General features: G+C 38.2%; 1 protein-coding gene across 5 annotated transcripts in view; it reads right to left on the reverse strand.

The window, feature by feature from the left end:
• LOC136856946 (uncharacterized) overlaps positions 1-26,511 on the reverse strand; it is a 317,012-nt gene that overhangs the window by 240,102 nt on the left and 50,399 nt on the right. For 3 of the 5 annotated variants that reach the window (XM_068225017.1, XM_067135236.2, XM_067135232.2), the window contains exons 2-3: positions 25,985-26,161; positions 5,204-5,380 (exon numbers count right to left, since the gene is read on the reverse strand). In XM_068225017.1, coding sequence (XP_068081118.1) covers positions 5,204-5,380; positions 25,985-26,161 — 354 coding nt within the window. The remainder of the gene's footprint in view (positions 1-5,203; positions 5,381-25,984; positions 26,162-26,511) is intronic. The other 2 variants (XM_067135234.2, XM_067135233.2) reach the window with 2 other exon arrangements.

Genomic DNA, 26,511 nt, shown 5'->3' on the forward strand with positions numbered 1-26,511 from the left:
CTTAGATGTGATGCATGGCATAGCTTGCTGTTCTGGTGTTGCAGAGGTCTTCCGTAATTGCTTCCAGCTGTCAATCATGTTGAAATTACTTTCAGCAAGCTTCCTTGCAGTATTCAATGGAGGGTGGCGAGAGCGAAGAATCTTCCTGTTAATAACAGGGAGGTCAAGATGTACAGGAAGAGAAGAATTGTTGCACATATTATTGTACACCTTGATAAGTGCTTGTTCTCTTCTCACGGATGGAGGTGGTATATGACTTAATGATGGCAGCCAGTATGTTGGAGTACATCTGATTGTCCCTGATATTAAACGCATGGTTTGGTTGAGCTGAGTATCAACAAGCTTATCATGAGCGCTGTTTATCCAGATTGGAGCACAATATTCAGCCACGGGATAAACTAGTCCAAGAGCAGAAGTCCGAAGTGTAGAAGCTGTTGACCCCCACGTAGTGCCGCACAGTTTCTGCAGGATATTATTTCTGGTTCTGAGTTTGGCGGCAGTTCTGCTAAGATGTTCTTTGAAACTAAGAGTCCTATCTAGAATGACTCCTAGAAATTTTGGATACTTGGTATGTGAGAGTAATCTGACATCAAAGTGAACTTTCAGTTCTCTATTCGCTTGTTTATTGTTGAGATGGAACGAAGCAACTACTGTCTTTGCTGCGCTTGGCTGTAACCTCCAGTCACGAAAGTATCGTCCCATAGTAGATAGGTCTCTGGCTAGAATATCCTCGGTAACTTCGAAGTCTATATGGCTAACAGCAAGGGCCCAGTCATCTGCGTGCCCAAACTTCCTAGATGTAGTCTCTGGCATATCTGCTATATATAAACAGAACAAAAGGGAAGCCAGCACAGAAACTTGTGGGACACCATTATTAAGATTCCTCAGTGAGCTCATACTATTGCCAATTTGAACCCGGAAGTTTCTGTTACTGAGCATGTTGTTAATAAGATTTCCAATGTGCAGGCATGGAATGATTCGTAGAAGTTTGAGAATCAATCCTTGTCTCCACACAGTATCATATGCTGCTGTTAGATCAACGAAGGCAATTGAAGTTTTCTGGTGTTTCTGAAAATTAGCCTCTATGAATGTTGTCATAAAAAGGACCTGATCTGTACAGCTTAGGTGCGGGCGGAAGCCACCTTGTTCCACAGGTAAGTTTTTGAAAATGATATGGTAAATACGGTTATAAATTATTCTTTCCAGAAGTTTATAGATCATGCTAAGCAGAGCAATGGGTCTATAGCTTGTCCTATACAGCTGTCCTGAGTTATTATCCTATTTTAAATTAATGTCGACTTTTCTTAACTGTATTATTTCCTTCCTTAATTTCTCCATATGTGTGCGAATGCTAATCGCAACACCTTGACAGTCTTTCCTTTGAGGAAAACTTCCAAGCTGTTCAAATGTACAATTTACTGGCTCTAGTACGTGGAGTTAGCCGGAGAGTTTTTGAATGTTTACCTTTAGGATTTGTATTGTTAATTATGTGTGAAAAGATTTTTTGTATAATTCTTTATTGGGATGACGATTGATATTTTGCGATCTATTATGTAGTTTTAGAGTTATTTAATGTGTTCGTTTTCGCGTTTCACTTTCGACTTAAACTTTGTCTTCGTGGAAGCCAGAATTGACTGAGAAATACTTGATTTAATTTTTTTAAATGTATTTACCCGTTGCGCTGTCGATATGGTGTACACGATACAATCTGTCGTTAAGACTGTCACCAATCAGCCTCGCAGCCCCACAAAACTGTGGATTCAACACTAATATAGGTCATTTTAGACCATTTACTTTCACCCCATCTAAGCCCCAGTCCCAATGGAGGCTGAGTCTCTTGCGATTACTTTTTTTTTCATTTCACCCATCTCGTAAGGGTGATTAGTGTGTTTTACACACACAGTAATCTTTCAGATAGTAATTGATAAGTGTACCAATTTTAGTTGAGTCTATCCTTGAACATACATACTTACTCTATATCCGTTATCTCGGTAATTTTGGATATTTTATCTTTCACCTCTTCTCAACCCTCATGCAGATGTGGACTGAACATGGGCTTAAACGACAACCGGATTGCCAATGTTCATCTCAGTGACTATGGATTCTACATTAATATTGGCCATTTTCTATTATCTATAATCTTGGTCGTTTCCGACATTCGTTTTCACTCCTCCTAACCCCCGTCCCCATTTGGAATGGACTTTGCCTTAAATGGCATCCAGAGTGTTACAGTTCATCTCAGCCACCCCTAAAACTATGGATTCGATACTAATATCGGTCATTTTGGAATATTTTACATTTCACACCATTCCTTTAGGTGTGCTACGGGTTTAATGCCCGTACAGTAATTTCTTCAGACAGTAAGTTATATGCGTATCAAGTTACTTTAAGCTATGCTTGAATAGACACACATTCATCCGTATTCCCTGTCATTTCGACATTTTCCTTTTTCACCCCTTCTCACGCCCTATGCCGATAGGAACTAAATTTGGACTTAAACGGCATCCGGTGTGTCGCTCTTCAAATTAGTGACCCCGAAAACTATAGAGTCTATATTAATATGGTCTTTTTTATATATTCACCCCGTTTGACCTCCACTCCTAGGGGGTGCTAAAGTTGTCAGATAGTGTGCCAAATTTGACAGCTATTCTTGAACATACACACGCATAAGTCCATAATCTCGGTCAATCTTGGACATTTTCTTTTTAACCCCTTCTCATCCCCTATACCGATTGTGGCTCGGTCATTTTTTAACATTTTTCATACCTTCTCACCCCCAATGACGATGGGGCTGAACTTGGACGTAAAAGACATCCGGAGTGTCTCTGTCCGTCTCAGTGACCCTGAAAACTATAGATTTGATTATTTTTATACACTACCCCCTACCCACCCCTACCTATAGGGATGCTAAGGGAGGCTCAGCCCCACAGTGTTTTCCTCCAGCTAGTAAATCATAAGTGTACCAAGTTTGGTTGGAATTGCTCCAGTGGTTTACGAAAAGATGTTGAAATTATACTCATAGCCTACATACTTTTATTTCTATGTTATACTGTATAGACTCCCCCTTGCTCAACTCGCAAACCCCCAGCTACTTTTCGTTAGGAGTGGGTGATAACTCGTGTCATTAATTTGCTGATATATCATTTTCACAGTATCTTAAATATTTCTTCACATCTAATGCACAGCTACTTCAAACTTGGCAGACCTATCAAACCTGGGCCTATGACATGAAAGAACATCTTGACCACGGCTTGTTGGATTGCTACTTGCAAATAAAGAGCACGGTCATGAAACTTCTAGCAAGAAGGATACTTTATAAAACATGGCGGCGTGTTCCCATCTCCCTATGTACAAAATTCCTTGCCGGACCATCAAGTCGATCTAATCTTGGTGCGGCTTTGCAATTAATTTAAGTACGTCAAATTACTCGTAAAAGAACTACCCATCGGATTTCGTTCAGACTACTTCCTAAACCGTCTCTGGTTAATAAGAACAAATTGTAAAATTTTCAGCGAAATCGGTCCAATAGATTTTGAGTCCATGTGAGACACACACGCACACAGTTTCACCTATATATATAGAATTGCTCTTGACAATCTTTTTTTCATTTGCCTCATCTTTCAATTTCCAATCTTGCATTCTTCGTATTTTCTGTGTACTAGATGCTCGCACAACCTTATAGTTCAAGTCCGCTACTAGTAGCCTGTGAATGCTGTCTAAACATTCACTGGGAATACCTTTTACATCTCTCACATAATCAATGAATGTTTTAGTTCTTCCATCCCAGATGTATCTGGTTATTTTATGGTCGTCTTGTTTCCTGAAGAAGGTGTTTTATTATCTTTTTATTTCTGGCAGAGAAATCTAGGACATTCTTGCCTTCAGCATTCCTTCCCCCATATCCAAAAACCCCCATTACCTCTTCATAGCCTGTTCTATCTACTCCAACTTGGGCATTTAGATCCCCTATTGTCATAATATTATCCTCTTGTACATGGTCCTCCGAATTTTCAACGAAATCTTGCTTTTCGTCATCATTACTTCCTGCCTGTGGGGCATATACTCGATTATTGTGAGACTGTTACTTGCCATATGAACAAATAATTTGAATGTACATATTCCAAATTGTGGATGTGTAGCAATGGAATAAGTTGTTAGTTTCGGTCTTGGTACTGTTAGGGGTTTTGGATTCTTCAGGGCTTTCTGCCTTTTAGGATTACTGATTCGGGGAAAACATTTTGGGTATTTTGGTTCAAGTGACTTGATTCAAGGGATTGTCCCTTTTAGCATGTATACAGTTTGTGTATCTTGTTTTGAGATTAGATTCAAGGGAATGAATGAGGGCATTGTGCAATTATTCCTTTTAGAGCTATAATTGGCTTATATCTCATGTTCTTATTTACTTGTATTCTATTTTTCGTAATTTATATCAAATTTTTCAATGAAATTTCCATTTAGAAATGAACTATAGAATTAATTTCCAATTAGAAATTTCACCTTATTTTGGAAAGATAAATGTTATGAGGAATGCTGACTTGAGATCAAAATCCATTATATTTATAACATACAGAACAATCTTGTAGTTGTTCATGACCATGTAGGATAATAGCCTTCACAAGGGCCTTCAATTTTGGGAAGATAACAGGAATCTAGAAGCAATTGTTATAGCCATGGGACCTCTAGTATTTTTTACAATTTGCTTTACGTTGCAATGACAGAGATAGGTTTTACGGTGACGATGGGATAGGAAAGGTCTAGGAGTGGGAAGGAAACAGGCGTGGCCTTAATTAAGATACAGCCACAGCATTTGCCTTGTGTGAAAATGGGTAACCACGAAGAACCATTTTAAGAGTTGCCGCATACTGGATCACAGCTGTGCACCCCTACCCGCATTGCCAACTCACCTGGTACCTCCAGTTTTACATGGAATCTGAATCACAGGGAAATGACTTTTAATTTAAAAGTTTCTCCTCCATTGGTCAAGATTTTAACCATGACACATTGGTGAGAATTCAGTGACTATTTTACTTGGTTATCATGTCCCCTTCTCTAGCATGCCCTTCTTTTCAGTTAAAGTTCTTGTTCTGCCAAATCATTTAAAAAATATTAATTTCCTGATATTTCAGTGAAAAATAGTAGTTTTATTAAAATTCAGCAGTTCTGGTTATAAATGACCAACTAACTATAAACATATATTTCTTACCAGTTGTGTCTGGAACTACACAGAGTTCTTCACATTCTTCTCTGGTCTGGAACTTGTTGTTGTTACCCAAACAGCCACCATAAATAAACTGGCCACACTGTTTCCGTTCAACATCATAATACCATTTAGAAATATTGCTCCTACAAGGGCCTTCAATCTTGGGAAGATAACAGGAATCTAGAAGTAATTGTTAAAAAGAAACCACTTTTAAAATTGAAAGTAAGTAATGATATTGATACCTCATAATATCCAGTCAATTACAGATTTGAATCAATAAACCTTATACCACTACACGTACATTAACAGGTAGCAGACTTCAAAATAGTAGGGTTTTGAGGTTTGTTTTTGAGAATGGTTTCTGAAATGTTTTTAGAATTTAAAAATGTATCTTAATAAGACGGTTCTAGCAAAATTTTATTGTTGTTTAAACTAAAATAAAGAAAGAAATGACATTTCCATATATATGAAAATCAATCAATCAATCAATCAATCAATCAATCAATCAATCAATCAATCAATCAATCAATCAATCAATCAATCAATCAATCAATCAATCAATCAATCAATCAATCAATCAATCAATCAATCAATCAATCAATCAATCAATCAATCAATCAATCAATCAATCAATCAATCCTGATCTGCATTTAGGACAGTTGCGCAAGTGGCAGATTCCCTGTCTGTTGTTTTCCTAGCCTTTTCTTAAATAATTTCAATGAAATTGGAAATTTATTGAACATCGCCCTTGGTAAGTTATTCCAGTCCCTAACTCCCCTTTCTATGAAAGAATGTTTGCCCCAATTTGTCCTCTTGAATTCCAACTTTATCTTCATATTATGATCTTTCCTACTTTTTAAAGACACCGCTCAAACTTATTCGTCTACTAATGTCTTTTCACACCATCTCTCCCCTGACAGCTCGGAACATACCTCTTAGTTACAAGTGATAATTCTGATGTTTGATCCGTATTGAATTCGATGTTTATCAAGAGTATTACAAAAATGTTTAATAAGACCACATTTTCAATACAATACAATACAATACAAGTTCTTGAAGTTAAGATTTACATAATATTATAAAGTTTTATTCGGTACATGTTTCGCCCTCCTTCAGGGCATCAGCAGCCTTGACTCAAACCTTAGAAGGCATTGGTCAGGATCCTGAACAATCCTTATATGTCAACAATGATTAAAAGTTCTTATTATTTCGTTCTTGTGTAATACCTTAAAACTGACACAATGAAAGCTTCCAAACTTGTGGTTGACACAAATGATTGCTAAGGAAGAAAACTTGATGATAAAAATAACTTTCCTAAATTTAGAATTTGGCCAGTCCTTTCTTATTTCTTGTGAAGTTTAGAATACCTATGACTAAAATGGATCTTCAAGATTTATACACATTTTAACAACAGTAATTTTAACGTCGAATTTTACTGCATCTTAACCAATCGTACAGCACAGATTCAAATTAGGTTCCACGATTAGTGGTCTATAACAGTCTGACATTTTCACTTCGTGATTAGGTTTACATTAGGCCCTGGAACCAGCTAGTAAATACGTTTTTACACATAAGCTGCTTGGAAACTTTAGTAGTCATTTGTCTGACGACTTGTTCTTTCTGGAACATCACACATGACAGCAAGCTGGATTCATCCAACTAACACGTTTTAACAACAATAATTTCAACGTCGAATATGACTGCAGCTTAGCCAATTGTACAGCACAAATTCAAATTATGTCACCACGATTAGTGGTCTATAACAATGTGACATTTTCACCTCGTAATTAAGTTCACATTAGGCTCTGGAACCAACTAGTAAATTCGTTTTCCAAAAAAGAACAAGTCATCAGACAAATGGTCACTAACGTTTTCAAGCAGCTCATGTGTAAAAATGTTGAAGATCCATTTTATTCGTAGACATTCTAAATTCACAAGATATAAGAAAGGAGTGACCATATTCTAACTTTACAAACGTTTCTTTTATCCTCAAGTTTTTTCATTAGCAATCATTTGTATCAACCATAAGTTTGGAAGTTTTTGTTGTGTCAATTTTAAGGTATTACACAAGTACGAAAGGATAACAATTTTTAATCTTTGTTCAAATTGTAACGTTACTTCAGGATCCTGACCAATGATTTTAAGATTTGAGTCAAGACTGATGATGCTCCTGAAGGAGGGCGAAACATGTAACGAATAAGACTTTGTAATATTGTGTAAATATTAACTGCAAGAACTTGTAGGTATTGTATTGAAAAGGTGTTTTAATAAACATTTTTGTAATACTCTTGATAAACATACCGCTTAGTCGAGCACCTCGTCTCCTTTCTCCCAAGTCTTCCCAGCCCAAACGTTTCAACATTTTTTTTACGCTTCTCTTTTGTCGAAAATCACCCAGAACAAATGAAGCTGCTTTTCTTTGGATTTTTTCCAGTTCTCGAATCAAGTAATCCTGGTGAGGGTCCCATACACTGGAACCATACTCTAGTTGGTGACTTACCAGATACTCATATGCCCTCTCCGTTACATCTTTACTACAACCCCTAAACACCCTCATAACCATTTATGTGATTACACCAATGAATATCTTTCCTTATATCAACACGTAGGTACTTACAATGATTCCCATAAGGAACTTTCACCCCTTCAACGGAGTAATTGAAACTGAGAGGACTTTTCCTATTTGTGAAACTCACAACCTGACTTTTAACCCCGTTTATCATTATACCAATTCTCACATTATCGGGTTCATTTTGCAGTTACTTACAATCTTATTTATTACTCTATACAGAATAACAACATCCACAAAAAGACATCTCTGATTCCACTTGTTTATTAATACCATTTTTATATATAAGAAAACATAAAGATCCAATAATACTACCTTGAGGAATTCCTCCCTTAATGATCACAGGGTCATGTAAAGCTTCGCCTACTGTAATACATACATACATACATACATACATACATACATACATACATACATACATACATACATACATACATACATACATACATACATACATACATACATACATACATACATACATACATACATGCATACATACATACATACATACATACATACATACATACATACTGTACCAGGAATGCCTAAGCCCTGGCTCATATGGATTAAAAACTTTATTTCAGAATACAATTCCCTTCCGATATGTGAGCAGCTGAGCGAAGGAACATTCCAGTAACTACCAGACTCCGTGAGCAAGCCAGGCAAGGTCAAGTGACGTCACCTGCCGCTCGTAACTGCCTCCACTAGAGACGTTTCTCGAAGTTTTTATTTTCTTTCATGAAATTTTAAACGCCTTAACCTATTGCAACAGGACCAACGCTAAATTGTAGCTGACGTTATAAAAGTAAAACCGAGCAAATTTCAAGTCAATCTGTCAAGTAGTTTTTGAATTATTACAATTTAAAGTTTGAGAAGAATGTGCACTCTCAGTCACATGATTCATAGCGCCACCCCTCCTGGCGGGGATATATATGCCACTATGTCAAGGCCGGCAAGCAGTGTGTGCGTGTGTGTGTGAGAGGGAGGGAGAGCATTCTGACCCTCGAACAGTCTGTCAGTGCAGTCTCGTTCGGGAAGAAAAGTACACTCTGTGGCGTTTCGTGAATCCGTAATTATGGCCATAATCGATCGCCGGTGAACTTGTAAAAGACGTTGCACCGTACTTATTCTATCGTGCCGCGACTACGATAAAATTCAGGACATTTCGGAAGATCACACTTGTGAACTTATTGAAGTGAGAAGTCAAGTAGTTGATATTCACAGACTAGCGCATGACATGTGTACTTTGTTAATTTCGCATAATAGTGAACTACTACGATATCTCAAACTGTCGTGTGTGATAAACAGAAACCATCAGTTACGATAACCCTAATTATTCTAGGACTCATTTCTTTTAAAACAGTACATCCTTGAACTGTCTCTCTTTATTTACTCAGTGTTCGTGCCATATCAGGACACGACTTTCTCCAGTAATAAACTTGGTGAATATTAAGAACTTTTTATTAGACAATTCATGCTAATATAATATAATCACGATCAGAAAATCAGCTTTATCTGTTTACAATATTGGTTCAGAGACTGTGATCAGAGACTGTGATAAAAATTATTATCGTTGCATTTTCAAGTGTTTGAACTGTGTATTTATAGACGTTATCAGTGACGATTTTAAATAGTGTCTAATGCAGCAAGGACTGTAATTATTCACTTAGCATCTTAAAATTAGAATACGAGCTGAACTGTGTTTTAAGACAATGAATGATAATATCTGTGATTACTAATCGCGCCAATTGAACTTTCCGTGTTCAAATATCACCTCCCAGAGCAGCGGAAGTCTTGGTGAAATACTTCAAGATCCAGTTACATCAGACATCATTTCATCTATGGTACCCATCGAGGGACGTCAACGTTGTCTCTTCATGAAACATCGCCGAGTTCGAGTCTCCGTCCGCACTCCGCGGAATGTTCCAGACTCCCATTCAACATTTGTAAGCAAAATCTTCTCTTCTAAGTGAGTAGTCACAAACTGACTGATTTTTTTTACATTAATCCTGAGCAGTGATATTCTCAGTGCTACGTGTGAACAATATTTCATAACTTTTCATCCTTACCAAGAAGTTCATATTTAGTGATAGATTTATTTTTCAAATTTAATAACTAATTCATGTTCACATTACGTAGAAGAACTTTAGGTTTTTAAAGTGTTTTATGATCCTTAATTTCAATGCTAACAAACTGAGAAACATTCATCAAGAAGTTGAATTTTTATTTCAATTTTTCAATAATAAGTGTGTTCATTTTTTGGATTTAATACTTAGAAAGACTCTAGGTTCAAGACAAATATTTAGTGTTTTCATAAAAGTTAAAAAGACTATAGGATCAGTGATATTCGTTTATTTTTTCTCGAACTGACTTCAAGAAGATCTCCGTTTAAACCTTGATTTTGATGAAAGGTCTGAGTCCTATATTAATATTGCAAGGCGATGAATCTTTGAACATTATAAATAAATTGTTAACAAAAGTATAACCATGTATTATTCGCCCTGCGGTTCTATCCTGCTCTATATCGGCTCCAAAATCACCTTCCACTACCTGAGGTCCTTCTCATGCCCAATACCCATGAACTTTTCCTGGTACAATACATACTATGCCAGGAAATGCTCACATTTCAGCCTACCTTAACGAGCATGCGAAGTTTACGCAGGGTGTGTGCGGTGCACAATTTGAGTGGGTAGAGAGATAAGTTTTAGTTCAAGAATAGTCATTAATCATTAGTCATTAAACTGGCGCCCAACGTTGGGCTTGAGTCACCATAACGACTAGGAAAATTGAGTCACGATAACAATGAGGATATTTCGGAAAATCGTGTACCAGAAAAATGGAAAATAATGTTGAGGCTACGCCACATTATGGATGATAAAATCGTGCACCAGAGTTGAGAGTGAACTCGAAAAAATAGATGAACGCCCGGTAAGTAAGGCTAGGAGATACCACTATGAGAATAATTTATCTACTGAATGAAAGGTATAATTTAAGTATATGTTGGAACTAGCAGTTACCCGCGACTTCGTTCGCGTGGATTTCGTATAATAATAAAAGTAATCGTTCCTCGGTACTGTACTAAGACATTATCTGAAAATCCCTAATATATAAACATTCACCGACAAATTGAGTTGCATTTACCCCGTAAACTCTTTGTAAACCACGTTTGTGTTATTGTCCTTTGGGGCTAAGATGACCATGCAACATAGAACTGTACATACTGTATGAGAAACATTCTCTTAAATCGAAAAAAAGTTCAATTTTAAAGTAGATTCCAAATATCTATCTCCACGTCGTAACATTTTCAGTTTTTGAGATAGGCTATAAGAATCCCCACAAAAAGAATTTAACCCCTTTATCAGTCCTTCCCATTCTCCGAAAACAAAAAGAAATACATATTCCTTTACTTTTAAAGAAGATTCCAAATGCTGATTTTCGCGTCTGTAACATCATCAGTTTGCGAGATATAAGCATCCTCATTAAAAAAATTTCACTTCTTCTTCACTTCCTTTCACCCCCCGTTAAGTGCCTTTTCCGAAAACAAAAAGTACGGGTTCCTGTATTTTTAAAGGACTTTCCAAATACGAAGTTTTTTATGTATTTTGCTTTTAGGTCACACTGACACACGTAGGTCTTATGGCGACGATGGGATAGGAAAGGCATAAGAATGGAAGGAAGCGGCCGTGGCCTTAATTAAGGTACAGCCCCAGCATTTGCCTGGTGTGAAAATGGGAGACCACGGAAAACCATCTTCAAGGCTGCCGACAGTGGGATTCGAACCCACTATATCCCGGATTCAAGCTCACAGCTGCGCGCTCCTAACCGCATTGCCAACTCGCCCGGTAATACCTAGTTTCATGCCTGTAGCATGTTAGGATTTTTGACATATACTGTAGATATACCGGTGCCCATTTTCAAAATTCACCCACTTTTTCAATTCCTTTCAACCCCTTAAGTGGATTTTCCGAAAACAAAGAAGTGTTTCTTTATTTTTAAAGGCGAATCAAAATACAGTACCAACTTTCACTTCTGTAATATCTTCAGTTTTTTAGATATAAGTATCCTCATAAAATGAATTCAACTTCTTTTTCCCTTCCCCCTCCCTTTAAGTGTACTTTCCGAAAACTGAAAATTTGTGTTTCTGAGATATAAGTATCCTCTTAAACAGAATTCAACTCCTTCTTTACTTATTTTCACCCTTCCCCAAGTCGATTTTCCGAAAACAAAAAATACCTGTTTGTTTTTAAAAGAGATTCCAAATAGCAAGTTTCACGTCTGTAACATCTTAATATTTTAGAGATATAAGTATCCTCATACAAATAATTCAACGAATATTTCAATTCTTTCCCCCGTACGTGGATTCCGAAAAGAAAATAAGACGTGTTCCTTTATTTATAAAGAAGATCCCAAATACCAATTTTCACATCTGTAACTATCAGTTTTTGAGATATAAATATCCACGTCAAAAGAATTAAACTTTTTCACTTACTTCCACCCTCCCTCCTTAAGTTAATTTTCCGAAAACAAAAATACATGTTTATTTACAGAGGAGCTTCTAAATAAAAATTATCACGACTATAACATCTTCAGTTTTCGAGATATTATGTGTCCTCATAAAAGGATTTAAATTCCTTTTCAGCCCCCCCCGCCACCGAGTTTATTTTCTCCCTAAAATGCGCGTTTCTTTATTTTAAAGGAGATTCCAAATACCAATTTTCACGTCTATATAAACTTTAGTTTTCATACGATGTAAGTATCCTCATTCAAATAATTCAATAAGTTTTTCAGTTTTTTCACTCCCCTTAGTTGGATTTTCCGAATTGAGAGGAATATGTGTTACATTACCTTTAAAGGGGATTGCAAGCACCAATTTTCATGTCTGCAACATCTATAGTTTTCGAGATATAAGTAGACTCATACAAATAATTTAACTAATTTTTCTATTTTTTCACCCTCGCTTAAGTGGATTATCAGAAAACAAAAAATATGCATTCCTTTATGAGATACCAATCACCAATTTTTACGTCTGTAACGTCTTCAGTTTTTGAGATATCAGTATCCTAATACAAATAATTCAACCCACTTTTCAGTCCTTTCTACACGCCCCTCCCCCTTCCACCAAGTTGTTTTTACTAAAACAAAAAATACGCGTTTCTTCTTTTTGAAAGAGGTTAAAAGTACCATTTTTCACTTCTGTAACATGTTAAGTTTTTGAGATGTACTGTAGATATGTACATTCTAAAATTCACGCCCTTTTTGTTACCCTTAAGTGGATTTTCCGAAAAACATATCTTTGTCTCTTTACTTTTACAGAAGATGCCATGTACTAGTTTTTGAGTCTGTAACATGTTAAGTGTCTGAGATATATTGTTGGCCTAGATATATTTTTAAAATTTTCATCCCGTTTGTCACTCCCGTTCATCCCCTCTTCATTGGAATTTTCAAAAACAAAATTACGTGTTTATTTATTTTTAAAGGAGATTCCAAATACCAATTTTCATGTCTGTAACATCTTCAGTTTTTGAGATATAAGTATCCTCATGAAAGGTATTCAACCAATTTTCCCCCGTCCCCCACCTTAATGGGATTTTGCGAAAACAAAAAACACAAAAAACACGTGTTTCTTTATTTTTAAAGGAGATTCTAAATACCAGTTTTTACATCTGTAAACTTTTAAAGTTGTGAGATATGGGCATACTAATTTTAATACTTTCTAAATATTCACCCCATTTGTCACTCCTGTTTAACCGCCATTAACTGGATTTTCTAAAAACAGAAAATACATGTTTCTTTATTTTTAAAGGAGATTGCAATTACCAATGTTCATGTCTGTAACATCTTCAGTTTTGGAGATATAAGTCTTCTCATAAAATGTGTTCAACCAATTTTCCCCCTTTTTTCACCCCCGTTCATGGGATTTTCCGAAAACAAAAAATACGTGTTTCTTTATTTTTTAAACGAGATTCCAAATACCAAGTTTCATGTCTTTATACTGTTCAGTTTTTGAGATATAGAAGCACTGATTTTAAAAATTCACCCCCCCTTTTCACCCCCTTAGCGACGGAATATCCAAAAATCTTCCCTTAGCGAGCACCTACATTGTAATATGATGTATTTCCAAAATTTCATTCCGTTATGTCCAGTAGTTTTGGCTCGGCGATGATGAATCAGTCAGTCAGGACAAGTTATTGTATGTACACTGACTGACAGTGACAATGCAACACCAAGGAGGAGTGGTTCGAAAGGGATGAAAGTTGGGGAAAAAACAGAGACGGCACGGACGAATAATTGATGTTTATTTCAAACCGATATGCAGGTTACACAATGCTCACGGCATCGACTCAGTAGGACGTAGGACCACCGCGAGCGGCGATGCACGCAGAAACACGTCGAGGTACAGATTCAATAAGAGTGCGGATGGTGTCCTGAGGGATGGTTCTCCATTCTCTGTCAACCATTTGCCACAGTTGGTCGTCCGTACGAGGCTGGGGCAGAGTTTGCAAAGGGCGTCCAATGAGATCCCACACGTGTTCGATTGGTGAGAGATCCGGAGAGTACGCTGGCCACGGAAGCATCTGTACACCTCGTAGAGCCTGTTGGGAGATGCGAGCAGTGTGTGGGCGGGCATTATCCTGCTGAAACAGAGCATTGGGCAGCCCCTGAAGGTACGGGAGTGCCACCGGCCGCAGCACATGCTGCACGTAGCGGTGGGCATTTAACGTGCCTTGAATACGCACTAGAGGTGACGTGGAATCATACGCAATAGCGCCCCAAACCATGATGCCGCGTTGTCTAGCGGTAGGGCGCTCCACAGTTACTGCCGGATTTGACCTTTCTCCACGCCGACGCCACACTCGTCTGCGGTGACTATCACTGACAGAACAGAAGCGTGACTCATCGGAGAACACGACGTTCCGCCATTCCCTCATCCAAGTCGCTCTAGCCCGGCACCATGCCAGGCGTGCACGTCTATGCTGTGGAGTCAATGGTAGTCTTCTGAGCGGACGCCGGGAGTGCAGGCCTCCTTCAACCAATCGACGGGACGGGAAATTGTTCTGGTCGATATTGGAACAGCCAGGGTGTCTTGCACATGCTGAAGAATGGCGGTTGACGTGGCGTGCGGGGCTGCCACCGCTTGGCGGCGGCGGCGGATGCGCCGATCCTCGCGTGCTGACGTCACTCGGGCTGCGCCTGGACCCCTCGCACGTGCCACATGTCCCTGCGCCAACCATCTTCGCCACAGGCGCTGCACCGTGGACACATCCCTATGGGTATCGGCTGCGATTTGACGAAGCGAACAACCTGCCCTTCTCAGCCCGATCACCATACCCCTCGTAAAGTCGTCTGTCTGCTGGAAATGCCTCCGTTGACGGCGGCCTGGCATTCTTAGCTATACACGTGTCCTGTGGCACACGACAACACGTTCTACAATGACTGTCGGCTGAGAAATCACGGTACGAAGTGGGCCATTCGCCAACGCCGTGTCCCATTTATCGTTCGCTACGTGCGCAGCACAGCGGCGCATTTCACATCATGAGCATACCTCAGTGACGTCAGTCTACCCTGCAATTGGCATAAAGTTCTGACCACTCCTTCTTGGTGTTGCAGTTGCTCTGTCAATCAGTGTATATATATATATAATTTCCCAAAATTTTGAATACTGGTTTGAGTGTTTTGACTGCTCATTTTGATCAAGTGAACATTGAATTTCACATTTTATTAAATAACTGTTGAGATATTGTTGCATTAACAGTCTGATATGCTAGATAGGAGGATGTTGTAATGTTTATCGTCTGTATTCGTATTATACGTCGTGGAAGTCGTAGGCTCACCAGTGACTAATTGTCCATCAATTAGTAATGTCAATGCAGGAGGGAGAGTTGGCCCAAGGGCATTTTCTCAAAATATTGAAGGACTTAAAAGAGAGTATAGAAGACAATAGGAAGGGCTTAAGTCAGAGTATTAAATCTATCAACAATAAGTTAGATAGTGCAGAGGTAGAATTAAAAGGTATGAAGGAAGTCGTAGGAACCATGGACAATAAGTTAGATAGTGCGGATGTAGAATTAAAAGGTATGAAGGAAGTCGTACAAAATGTTGTCATTAAAGTACAGGACACGCAGGATAGTTGTAAGGGAGCTAGCGTGGATATTAGGAAGGACATTGATGACTTTAAAAATGAGATTAACCAGCAGTTCATAGAAATTCGCGAGCTGCATCGTGTTCTTAGCGAGAATCAGGACATAATTAGGGGAGACCTCTATAGGCACGTCAACGAAAGTAGGGAACTACATAAGCAGTTGATGTCAGATCAAGCTGAGTTTAGGGCCGATCTGAAGACAGAGGTAGAGAAGTTCAACATCCTGCGTGAAGACGACAAGTCAAAGGTCTTCACAGCAATGCATGAACATAATGAGATGTTGTCCAAAGAGATAGCCGTAGTAAATGCCAAAGTAGACCAGGTAGTCGAAGACGTCAAGGTAACTGTAGACCAGCGCATTGAAGCCATTGGCGTGAAATTAATCCAGATGAATAAAGAAGATATAAGAAAATTAGGTACAACTAAGGAAGAAACGGCTAGGAATATTGAGGATGTACAAGCAGATATTGAAGAACTGGGAAGGGATCTAGGCGATGCGAGGGTAGACTTATCCAAACAACTTAAAGATACCCAAGATAAGGTCATAACACTGAGCGACGGGTTGACATCTGTTCATGAGGCTCTTAAAGGGGAAGTTAGTGCCCAGAAATCAGAACCGGATGGTTTAGTGAGCAATATCGTAGGAGTCCAAGCCAAGATAGAGGAAGTGGTTAATAAAGCACGCCGTACCTCAGACATGTCGTTCAGTTGTCCTAGCAATACTAGTAGTCCCATACATCTTACTGGGAACGGACACTTTGACAATTCTACCTATTCTCAGGGGCAAAATGTCACGAATGTCATAAATATGACTCGGCTTAAGGAAGATCAGCCTAAGAAATTCGATGGCAGTGGTACCCAGATGCCAAAGGGTTTTCTTAGAGAGCTCAGAGAGTATGTCTGAGACAATAGGATACCTGAAAAGAGGCAACTAAGGACTGTAGAACGGTACTTAGAATGGGGTTGCGTTACTGTGGTTCAAAGGGTTCCGATATAACTTCGACACATTCGAGGAATTTCAGACAGCATTTTTGGGAAAATTTTGGAATTGTGAAATTCAACAACACCTAAGGCTAGAGCTGTATTCTCGCAGGTATAATACCGCCGGACCGCCTAAATTTTCTCTCTACTTTACAGAACAATTGGTTAAGTTCAAGGAACTAGAATCAGCTCCGAGTCAACAAGAACTGGTTCAGGCTATCTAGAAACAGTTCCCACCAGATGTTCAGAGGGTATTAATTGCTGCGAAGGTCGAAATCCCTATGCAGGCGGAATTGATATTGCGACAGTTGGACAATACTCATTCGCATCAATCAGCACCACGGATAGTCAGGCATTCGGATCATCAGGTGAATGTCGTGAATCACAGCCAGGAGAGTGCACCAGATAGAGAAGTTTCACAAGCATCTAGATACGAGAACGATGGGCAACGATTTGAAACTAGACCAAACCAGGGTAGAAAGAACTGGGAACAGCCTAGATACCATCACGAAGAGTGGGATAGACGCCGTGAACAGTGGAGAAGGAACCAGGGTCGATATCAGGGAAACTATGGTCAAAGACGTAGGTACCACCGCGGGAATGAAGGCAACATAAGATGGAATAGTCATGAAAATTCCAGACGTTCTGACCGTTGGCACGGGCCTGGAGAGAGAAGAAGGGAAGAAGACCAGTATCTGAGAGAGCTGAGATCAGGTACCGGACACGACAAGTGGAAGGACAGTATCCAACGAGGGGAAGCAAATACTGACTGTGTTGAAACGCAAGACATGTCCCATACTGGAGCTATACCAAGGATATACAAAGAAGATAGGGATTTGTACCCTGAAGCATCGCATTTTGATGTGAATGCAAGTTCGTCAAGAAGTTGGAAGGGCAAACCACCTAACTTCCAATAAGTCAACTACAATTCACTGGAGATCGATCCCGTAACCCAGAACTCTCCAAGTAACCAAGAACTACCAGGAAACTGAAGGCATAAACCAACATCCGTATACCCGTAGATGAGCAACTGCAGAAGACAGAAGAAAGGAATTAATGTTCAAAGGTCATGTTTCATCAGACGTCGAAATTAGAAATTTCACCATCTGGATTATATTGAATGAAATTCCTTGTCACTGCGCGAAAGGAATTCGCTGTCTTGGGGGAAATATGAACCCATGACCTTTGTTCCCTAAGAATATTAAGTACTACTACATTTCTGAACATTTCTTGATGTCACGGGAGTGACACGTGGCAAGGAGGTAGCTACTTTCCGTCCCACGCTCTGAGATGTGACGTTATCCGCACGTGTCGGCAGTGGAAGGATACAGAAGAAAGTTTATGTCGAATAAATATAATTAAATGAAAGAATTAGTGGTGAATCCAACATAATGATGGTCCTGTATTTATCTATAATACAATTGGTCTTTAGCAACAGAGATTTGAGACTGCTAAGCCATTTTGGTGGATTATTTCAGAAGGGCGCGCGTGTCTAGCATCCCCACGCGAAGTCGACATAAATGTAGTGCCTATCAAATGAGGTAATATAACCAGTTAAATTAATAAGTATAAATTTTAAATGTTCAGGATCACTACTGCTAGTTAGTTAGCAAATATATGGTTACATCCAAAACTCTTTTAAATACGGTCATTTAAGTCGAAAACGTTACGCAAGTTTTCTTGGCGGTAAAGGGAAAATTCCTGGAGAGAGGGGGTAATGGCTATAAATATAGAAGGGACGCCATGTTGAAACCCCTGCATTGTCTTACTGAATCTTGAGCGAGAGAGTTAGACTGTTCTGTAAATCCAGCGACAAAATGTAGACTAAGTCCGACGAACAGATTTTGGCCGATGTGGCTGGTGACTTAAATCCAAGTGGATTTATTTTGATAAAAATGACGGTCAAGATACCGCAGAAGTAATAGAAAGTTGTAAACTATTGTTTTGTGTAAAAGTAATTCGTGTGCAGGCAGTAACTACCATCAGTCGAGTGCGATCAACGGAGACACGTGTGAAGGGTATTTCTTTTTTATGTTTTATTTCCAGGAAAAATAAATAAATATTATGATGTACAGCCAGAAATGTAAAATGGCTAGATAAGCGACGGAAGGTCACGGGTGAGCCGAAAGACAGAATCCGACGTAAACCTAAGGTAGGTGCTTTGCCGTCTTACCACCTACTATATCTTGTTTTGTGATGTCAAACTTATGTGCATTTGAAATGGGTTTTTATGATGCAGTTGGTCACCCATATGTGTTTTGGCGAATGTCAGAAATATGACGAAAGGTTATTTGTTTTATTTTCTGCTTGGATAAATTTTAAAATATTGCGAGTGCCGTGTGACATGTAAAGGTTCTTAGTGAGGGTTTCGAAGTGATATCACGTCCAGAGTAGATTGTCAATTTCCGTGAATATATTGCCTATACTTTTGCGATGTTAAATTAATATAATTTTATCTGACGTAAAATTTTTCTGTTTGAATTTTGACGTAAATGATGTAAGAAATCCCTGGTTACCCATTTTCAATCGAGTGGAAGCGCGCTGTTTGGTTGAGAAATGTAGAGTGGTGAATTTTGTCATGAAGTGAAACGTTATTCTATGTCCATTTAACTGTGTCTGACTGACGATAAATACTAGAATTTTGACAGTCATTTTGTGAAATCCAGTTTTGGAAAATACGAGATCATTATGCGAAGTGTTCATTATTAATGTATTTGTGCGTATTATGCGTCGTGGATTATAAATATTTTTTATTCCAATTTTTTGTCAGTGAGAGCCGTTGCATTGAGGCAAGTGTTAGATTTGCCATATGAGTTGAGATAGGATTTGTGAATCAGGTGAATGGAAGCCTATAAATGTGCCGGGATATGTATAAGCCCGAGGAAGATTTTGTGTAATGTTTGGGATGGAATGTAGAACTAGAGAATCCACGCCGGTATCAATTTGGACGTGTACAATTATTGTAGGGCATTTTGAAGTATGTCTATGTGCATTTTGTTGGTCAGAAATATCGTATTTTTTAATTATGTCAGCGAAGTTAAAGGTGTCATTCTTAGAAGCCAGTCAGGCAAGACGAAAACCGATGTTTCATATCACAGCAGAGCGGGGGTCGTGTTTCAATGCCGTCAGCTGATAGGAGCTCGCAGCTCGAGAATAACAGAACGTGCAGAGTGTGTTACGCATTGAAACGAGATTGCATTTCTTGGCAGTGGATAACATTAACTGTTGGATCTAGTTGAAATTTTCATCCGGGAATAACGTGTAGGTTATTAGATACTGTGAATTTGTTTAATTGAGATTGTAATATATATCCAAAACCCTAAAGTTAGAGTATAATGAGCGAAGTTAGCCAATTTCAGGGTTGTCCAATATATAGAGCGATGGTAATGATGATTGTTTTGTTTGTGAGGGGCGCACAAAGATTTACGGAAATGTTATGACAAGATATGGCATCGTAATCTGTTTACATTGTAAGGCGAGTTCCTTATGGTTTTGTACTTAATTATCAGGGTTATCCAAGTAGTAATAATGGTTAGTATTAGATTAAATTAAAGTGTGATATCACGAAATAAGATAAATACTGGAAATAAATGATGTAATTTTTTTCCAGCTACAGGGTAAACAACCGACGATATACATCCAACATGATTAAAAATGAATCACGTCAAAACTTGTGTAGGGACTTGTGAAAGAAACCATTCGTCCGCGGAGATAGAATTTGTTGTTCATTAGGATTTTCATTAAATCATTTAAATTTATTTAATTATTAAATTCAGTGGAAAACGTATTTTGAAATAACTTCTAATCAAGCGAATAACTTGAAGATGCATTCTGGAAACCTTAGTTTATTTTTCTGGGGAATATGTAAATGTTAACGTAACGATTAAGGGGACATATCCGAAGGTAATGGATTTTACTGCCACAAAGTATTGTGAGCATTGTTGTTGTTTCATTATTTGACTTTGATTGATAGAGCAGTAAATGTGCTAGGGTTAGTAAAGTGCAAACTTTGGTCATCAACCGATGTAACTTAATTATGTTTAGCCTTCAGCTTAGAAACTTGGATGGTCATGGGGTCATAAAACTCAGTGACTGAGAGTAGGGCCAAATGCCAACGTAGCATCATTTTCCTTGCGGTTATCGTCCACAATGACTTTAAAGTAAGTTAGAAGTTTAGATGTCGGTCCATGACATAGTCACAGGTCACATCGATTCAATTAAGGGTCCATGCCGTATAATCACTGTGTGGCACACACCGATTGGACTGCCTTAATCATACCCAGAGTCCAGAGTTCGTGTTACGAGGACTGGAACATAAAGAATCACTATGATGGAACATGTAGTCTCACATGGAAGCCGAATTTAAGGATTTCCAGTCCTTCTTTTCTTTAATTAATAATTGAGACAATGGTTTATAGTAAGGATGCCCGTCAGGCAGTTATGTCAAAGGCTCACACCAGTGTTCTGACCCTCTGTGTAAAATGAGTGTGGTGTCCAGTGGACACGATTGGATCCCAATGATACCGGTGATAAATTATTAACTCTTCAGAGCTTACTTGAATAAATAGGAATATTTTTAAACAGACCTTTCATTTGAGTAGATAGATTAGAATTACTGAACCCTACCTTTTACCTCAGCAAGTGACGAAGAACCCGATACGACCAGGAGACAGAGCTCATGAAATTTTGCTGATAGGTAAGGAAGGTAGGTATCCTTCAGTGTGGACCAAAGGGTTCAATACATACATACATACATACATACATACATACATACATACATACATACATACATACATACATGCATACTGTGTATGTGGGTGTGTGATAGGCGTCATTAAACCGTAATTAATTATTGAGGAATATATATTTTATTTTCAGAAGCAAGAATATCTTACTTTACATATTGTAAGACAAGCCAGGCCGAGATGGTATTGTGCAACCTGCCACAGACTGTTGTCTCCACTAAGATTAAGAAACACAATGGCCAGCAGAATTAGAATTCTCAGAAATTGTGACGAGGGGGAAGAGACAGGCAGGAGTTATTTCCAAGTCAGTGGAAGGATTTCAGAGCCGCGGGCAAAATTCTAGTGCGACACACCGGATGGGGCCGTGTGCAAAATTCCTAGAAATGACGTCAGGGGATCTCCAAGGTACTAGCGAAGACTGAACGCGGTGGACAGAAATGTAATAATCAGTAGAAGTATCGGAAAAATATGTAACTTCTCAGTCCTGCGTGATCTTGGACCAATCGTAAAATTTGCAGACCAGAAGCAGGTACGACAACTTCGTATTGTAAGAAGCACTATCAACGGTAACTCCACGGATTAAATTTGTAGAACGAAGTGATTTATAAATTCGAGATGAGGTGAAATTTAGAAGCCTAACCATATAATAAAAGTTATTAAAAGTTATAAATTGAGGGAGATTGACTGGCGTAATTCTGAGAATTCATGGTCGCTATCCGTTGATTGGCTGCAGGCAAGAGACGCCACAAAATAGCGCGAAATCCCAGCATGGAATACAGGAGCTAAATTCACGATTATATCAATTACCAGTGAACGATATTATTTGAGAATTGGCATAGAGGCTAATATAACATAATTACATCAGTGGATCCCAAGTTTGAGCCACTGGCAGGGCCGCAAATAGTGGTATGAGGATATTGGAACTGAGTGCCGTAAGATGACCTCTCGTGAACTCGGAGGAGAGGGGAGTCGAATATAAATACATGATCGTGGAGACGGAAGTATCTGACTTGTGATAAATTGTTCGTGCTGTTAATACGCCAGGGTGCGTAACTTACTTGTGATAAACTGTTCGTGCTGTTACTACGCCAGTACGTGTGTATAGTCACTCGTGGAATATTGTTTGAGGTATTATAATGTTACGTAGCACAGTGAACCATGACGTGAAGAAGTCCATATTGCAGTCTTGAACAGTATACCAGCAAGAGTTCGAATATATACAGAACTCATTAAATCAACACCTACAAATAGGAGTGTGAGGTTCTTTATCAAGAATAGGAAGTACGTTACGTGAGAACGGTCGCGGGTGTTCGACGGAATTTCGCCAAGTAAACAGTCAATTAATAACTGATACCTGGTCAGTTACGCGAACGTGAGACGGGAAAATTCGAGTGCGCGCCGGGCCGTTGAGAGTGATACCGAGATATCACATGTTCCTAGAGTCCGGGGAAGGAACGAAGAATGTATATTTATATTAAGTGGGCTAGTTAAAAGGCCAAGAGTGTAAAATTTATGTGTTAAATTTAGAGTGGAAATTATTCCATGTGCAAAAGTTATTTTTTATAAGATTTAAAATGTGTGATATTAAAAAGTGTCAAAGATTACCTCTTCAAGCTGGCATGAATACCAGTAGGATGCAGTGCTAAACATGGGTGGGGCTATGCTCCGCGCCCGGTTTAGCAAACTACAGACTGAGATGAGTACCCATTAATATATATTTGTAGATTGCTATCGTTAGCGGGAGGAAATCATATTCTTTCATTATGGTAACTTGATTGTGAGACGAACCATTTCCTGCTCGTGTAAATTCAAAGATAGATAGACAAAGGGACAAATTAATATGTACATAATTAGATCAAGCACTCATCATAATTTTGATTATTTAATAGAGTAGAGTTGGGTGGATTTGTTTATTCAAGTCCTTTGAATTGTTTGAAATTATATGGAGCACGTTTCACGTAAAGATAAGATAAATATTCACTTTAGAAGTGCTCAAATGTGGTTTTCGGTTATCAGAAACTTTATAGATATTAAGGCATGTTGTAAGAATATCCAGAGGTAGTGGGTTGCCAAGTGATTTTAAATAGTTGTGGGACGGAATGAAGTCCATTGAATTATCTGTAAATATCGATGATTATTTGTACCGCGGAGTTTCGCCAGTGGACAGAAATGTAATAATCAGTAGAAGTATCGGAATGTTAAATGAACATGGGTAATGTGTAAAGGCGTGTTAAATAATAATGCTTTGTGAATAATGGCACGGGCCTAGTTTGATGGAATGATTGCAAGTTAAAGTAATTTAAATGTGGAGATAACGTATGGCGTGAAAGACTTTAATTCAGGCTGTAAATTTGATTTTAACCCTAATTGTTGATTTAACGTTTTTGGACTCCAAAATGATCATAAACATTTGTTTAGAAGTGATAGAGGCACGTGTATAGGATGGTCATGATATGTTGAAAGCCCAGAGTGGTTTGAGCTCATTTTTGAGATCGGAAGTCGTGCGGGACGAAAATCCGGCATGAGGTGAGAATTGACCCGTACTGTTTCTGATGATGAAATAGATAAATTTCGATGCCTACGTCAATATAATATACCGATTCGGTGTCATGAGTGGCAGGAGTCCACGCACCGAAGATTAATGAATGAATTAAACGTTTAAAGAGTTCCAGTGGAATAAAGGGACTTCAAAATACAAATGGAAGGAATAATTTAGCACTTGCAGAGATTGGATGTATTTGCCCAACTGCGAGGTGCCATGGGATTTGAGATTTGTGTTAGGAGGACATGGTGTTCCCATAAATTAACGACAGTATGAAAATAAGGTTGCGGGTTCGAATACCGTTATTATGTCCCGAGCGATATGAAATCGGATCTTGGTGGTTCATATTTGGGAGTTAACATATGTGACTAAGTTCTAAAGAGTGAAATTAAAATATAAAATTTTGAAATAATAATAATAATAATAATAATAATAATCTTCCAGGTAAATCATGTTTTAATTGATTGATTGATCAGTGCCAAACTAGACCGGAATTGTAAAGGGTTATGCGTTAAACATAATAATAGTTAACTGCCACGTAACAAGTGAAATTAAAATATAAATTTTCAAAATAAAATAGTAATAATAATAATAATAATAATTGGAAGACGAATTTATTATATTATTTCTGAGAATAATAATAATAGTAGTAGGAATTGAAATTAAAATATAGAATTTTCAAATATAATAATTTGAAGTAGAGTAAGAAGAATTTATTGAACTATTTTTTGAGAATAATAATAATATTGCTGAAAATGAAATTAAAACATTAGATCAATGTTGATAACGTGTTACGTTAATCCTGATCTCTAATAATAATAATAATAATAATAATAATAATAATAATGAAATTAAGTGTTTTATTATTTCGGATGATGATGTTGAATGATACTAGGGAAGTCAGCTGGCGAAATAACGTAATAATGTCAAGTTGTCGCAAATAATAAGTTTGTTATTTTTAAAGTGATGGCAAATCCCTACATCTGGACCATTAGGTTGAAGTCTCTTTGTCGTTTCCTTCAGTTAACTATTAACATATCTTGGTTAGGAACCCGGGGAGAGTTTGTGGTATCCCGGGTTGGTCTCATCTCAATAAAAGTGGAGACTATGACATGATTCATGTGATCGTGCCCACTTGGCCAACAGGTAATTGGTCCATGACCATCAATGGTCATTGTGTTCAAAAGGGTCGAACTGACACCTTCAGAAATCAACGGTTCCACCACCCAAATGGATGGGTGGTCAAAAGTGATAAATATTATGTAAATTTTCAGGAATGATTTGCCAAATAACCGGCAAATTAAGGGTCCACGAATTTTGTTGTGTGTAAAATTTTTCAACTTAAATAAAATGCTCCTTTAGCATTTGCAAGGAAACAGTTCCAAGTTCTTGTTATTGTAGCGTAGTAAACCCTTGGTGACCGTTTCAATATCCGTCCCCATTCCTAGGACGGAGCCTTCATATTTTACCCTTTGATCTGATTTAATATATTTTTTAATGTGTTTTGCCTTGAAGTTAATGATTAGAGTGTCCCGTTCAACCCTGTAGTACTAATTGGATGGCGCCCATACATTTATTTGGAGATCTTTCATCTTCATAATTTTTTTATTGTTTATTAGTTGCGATAGATTCGGACCGTAACACCCCCTGAGATAAATGCTGGTTGGAACTCAGGCTTTGAGCGGGTACAATACATACATACATACATACATACATACATACATACATACATACATACATACATACATACATACATACATACATACATACATACATATAGTAGACACCTTCATATTTTTATTCTTACCTCTCCCAGGAGGCTCTACACAGGTATTCTTGCAATCTTCTTCAGACTCGAAGCGGTTATTATTACCTCCACAACCTCCGTACCGGAAACGTGAACAGGCACCATATTCTACATTGAAGTACCACTTTACTGTGAACTCTCGACAAGGACCAGGTTCTTCCTTCAGAGTACACGCCTCTGTAAAGAAGTCATAAAATACTGAGGCTATATGTAATTATTTTTTTGAGAAAAATATCAATTAATTGAATGGCTCACCCGAACAACGTTGTTACCGACAAATTCCGTGAAAGTGAGATATATGTGGAACAACGTTGTACTTGCCTTGGTGGACATATTCGAGAAACATTAGGCTTAATATCATGAAATTGGTAGCACTGTTTGAATTTGAAAATAGCGTTGAGAAGAACAACGTAGTCAGTTATATGAGTCACTTACATTCGCTGATGAAAGAAGGTTAAATAAAGAGAAAAGAAGGAAGATATCATTGAGTTCGTGGAAAGATAATATTCGATAATATTCGCAAACAT

The sequence above is a fragment of the Anabrus simplex genome, chromosome 1 (genome assembly GCF_040414725.1).
Source record: "Anabrus simplex isolate iqAnaSimp1 chromosome 1, ASM4041472v1, whole genome shotgun sequence".
NCBI lineage: Eukaryota > Metazoa > Arthropoda > Insecta > Orthoptera > Tettigoniidae > Anabrus > Anabrus simplex.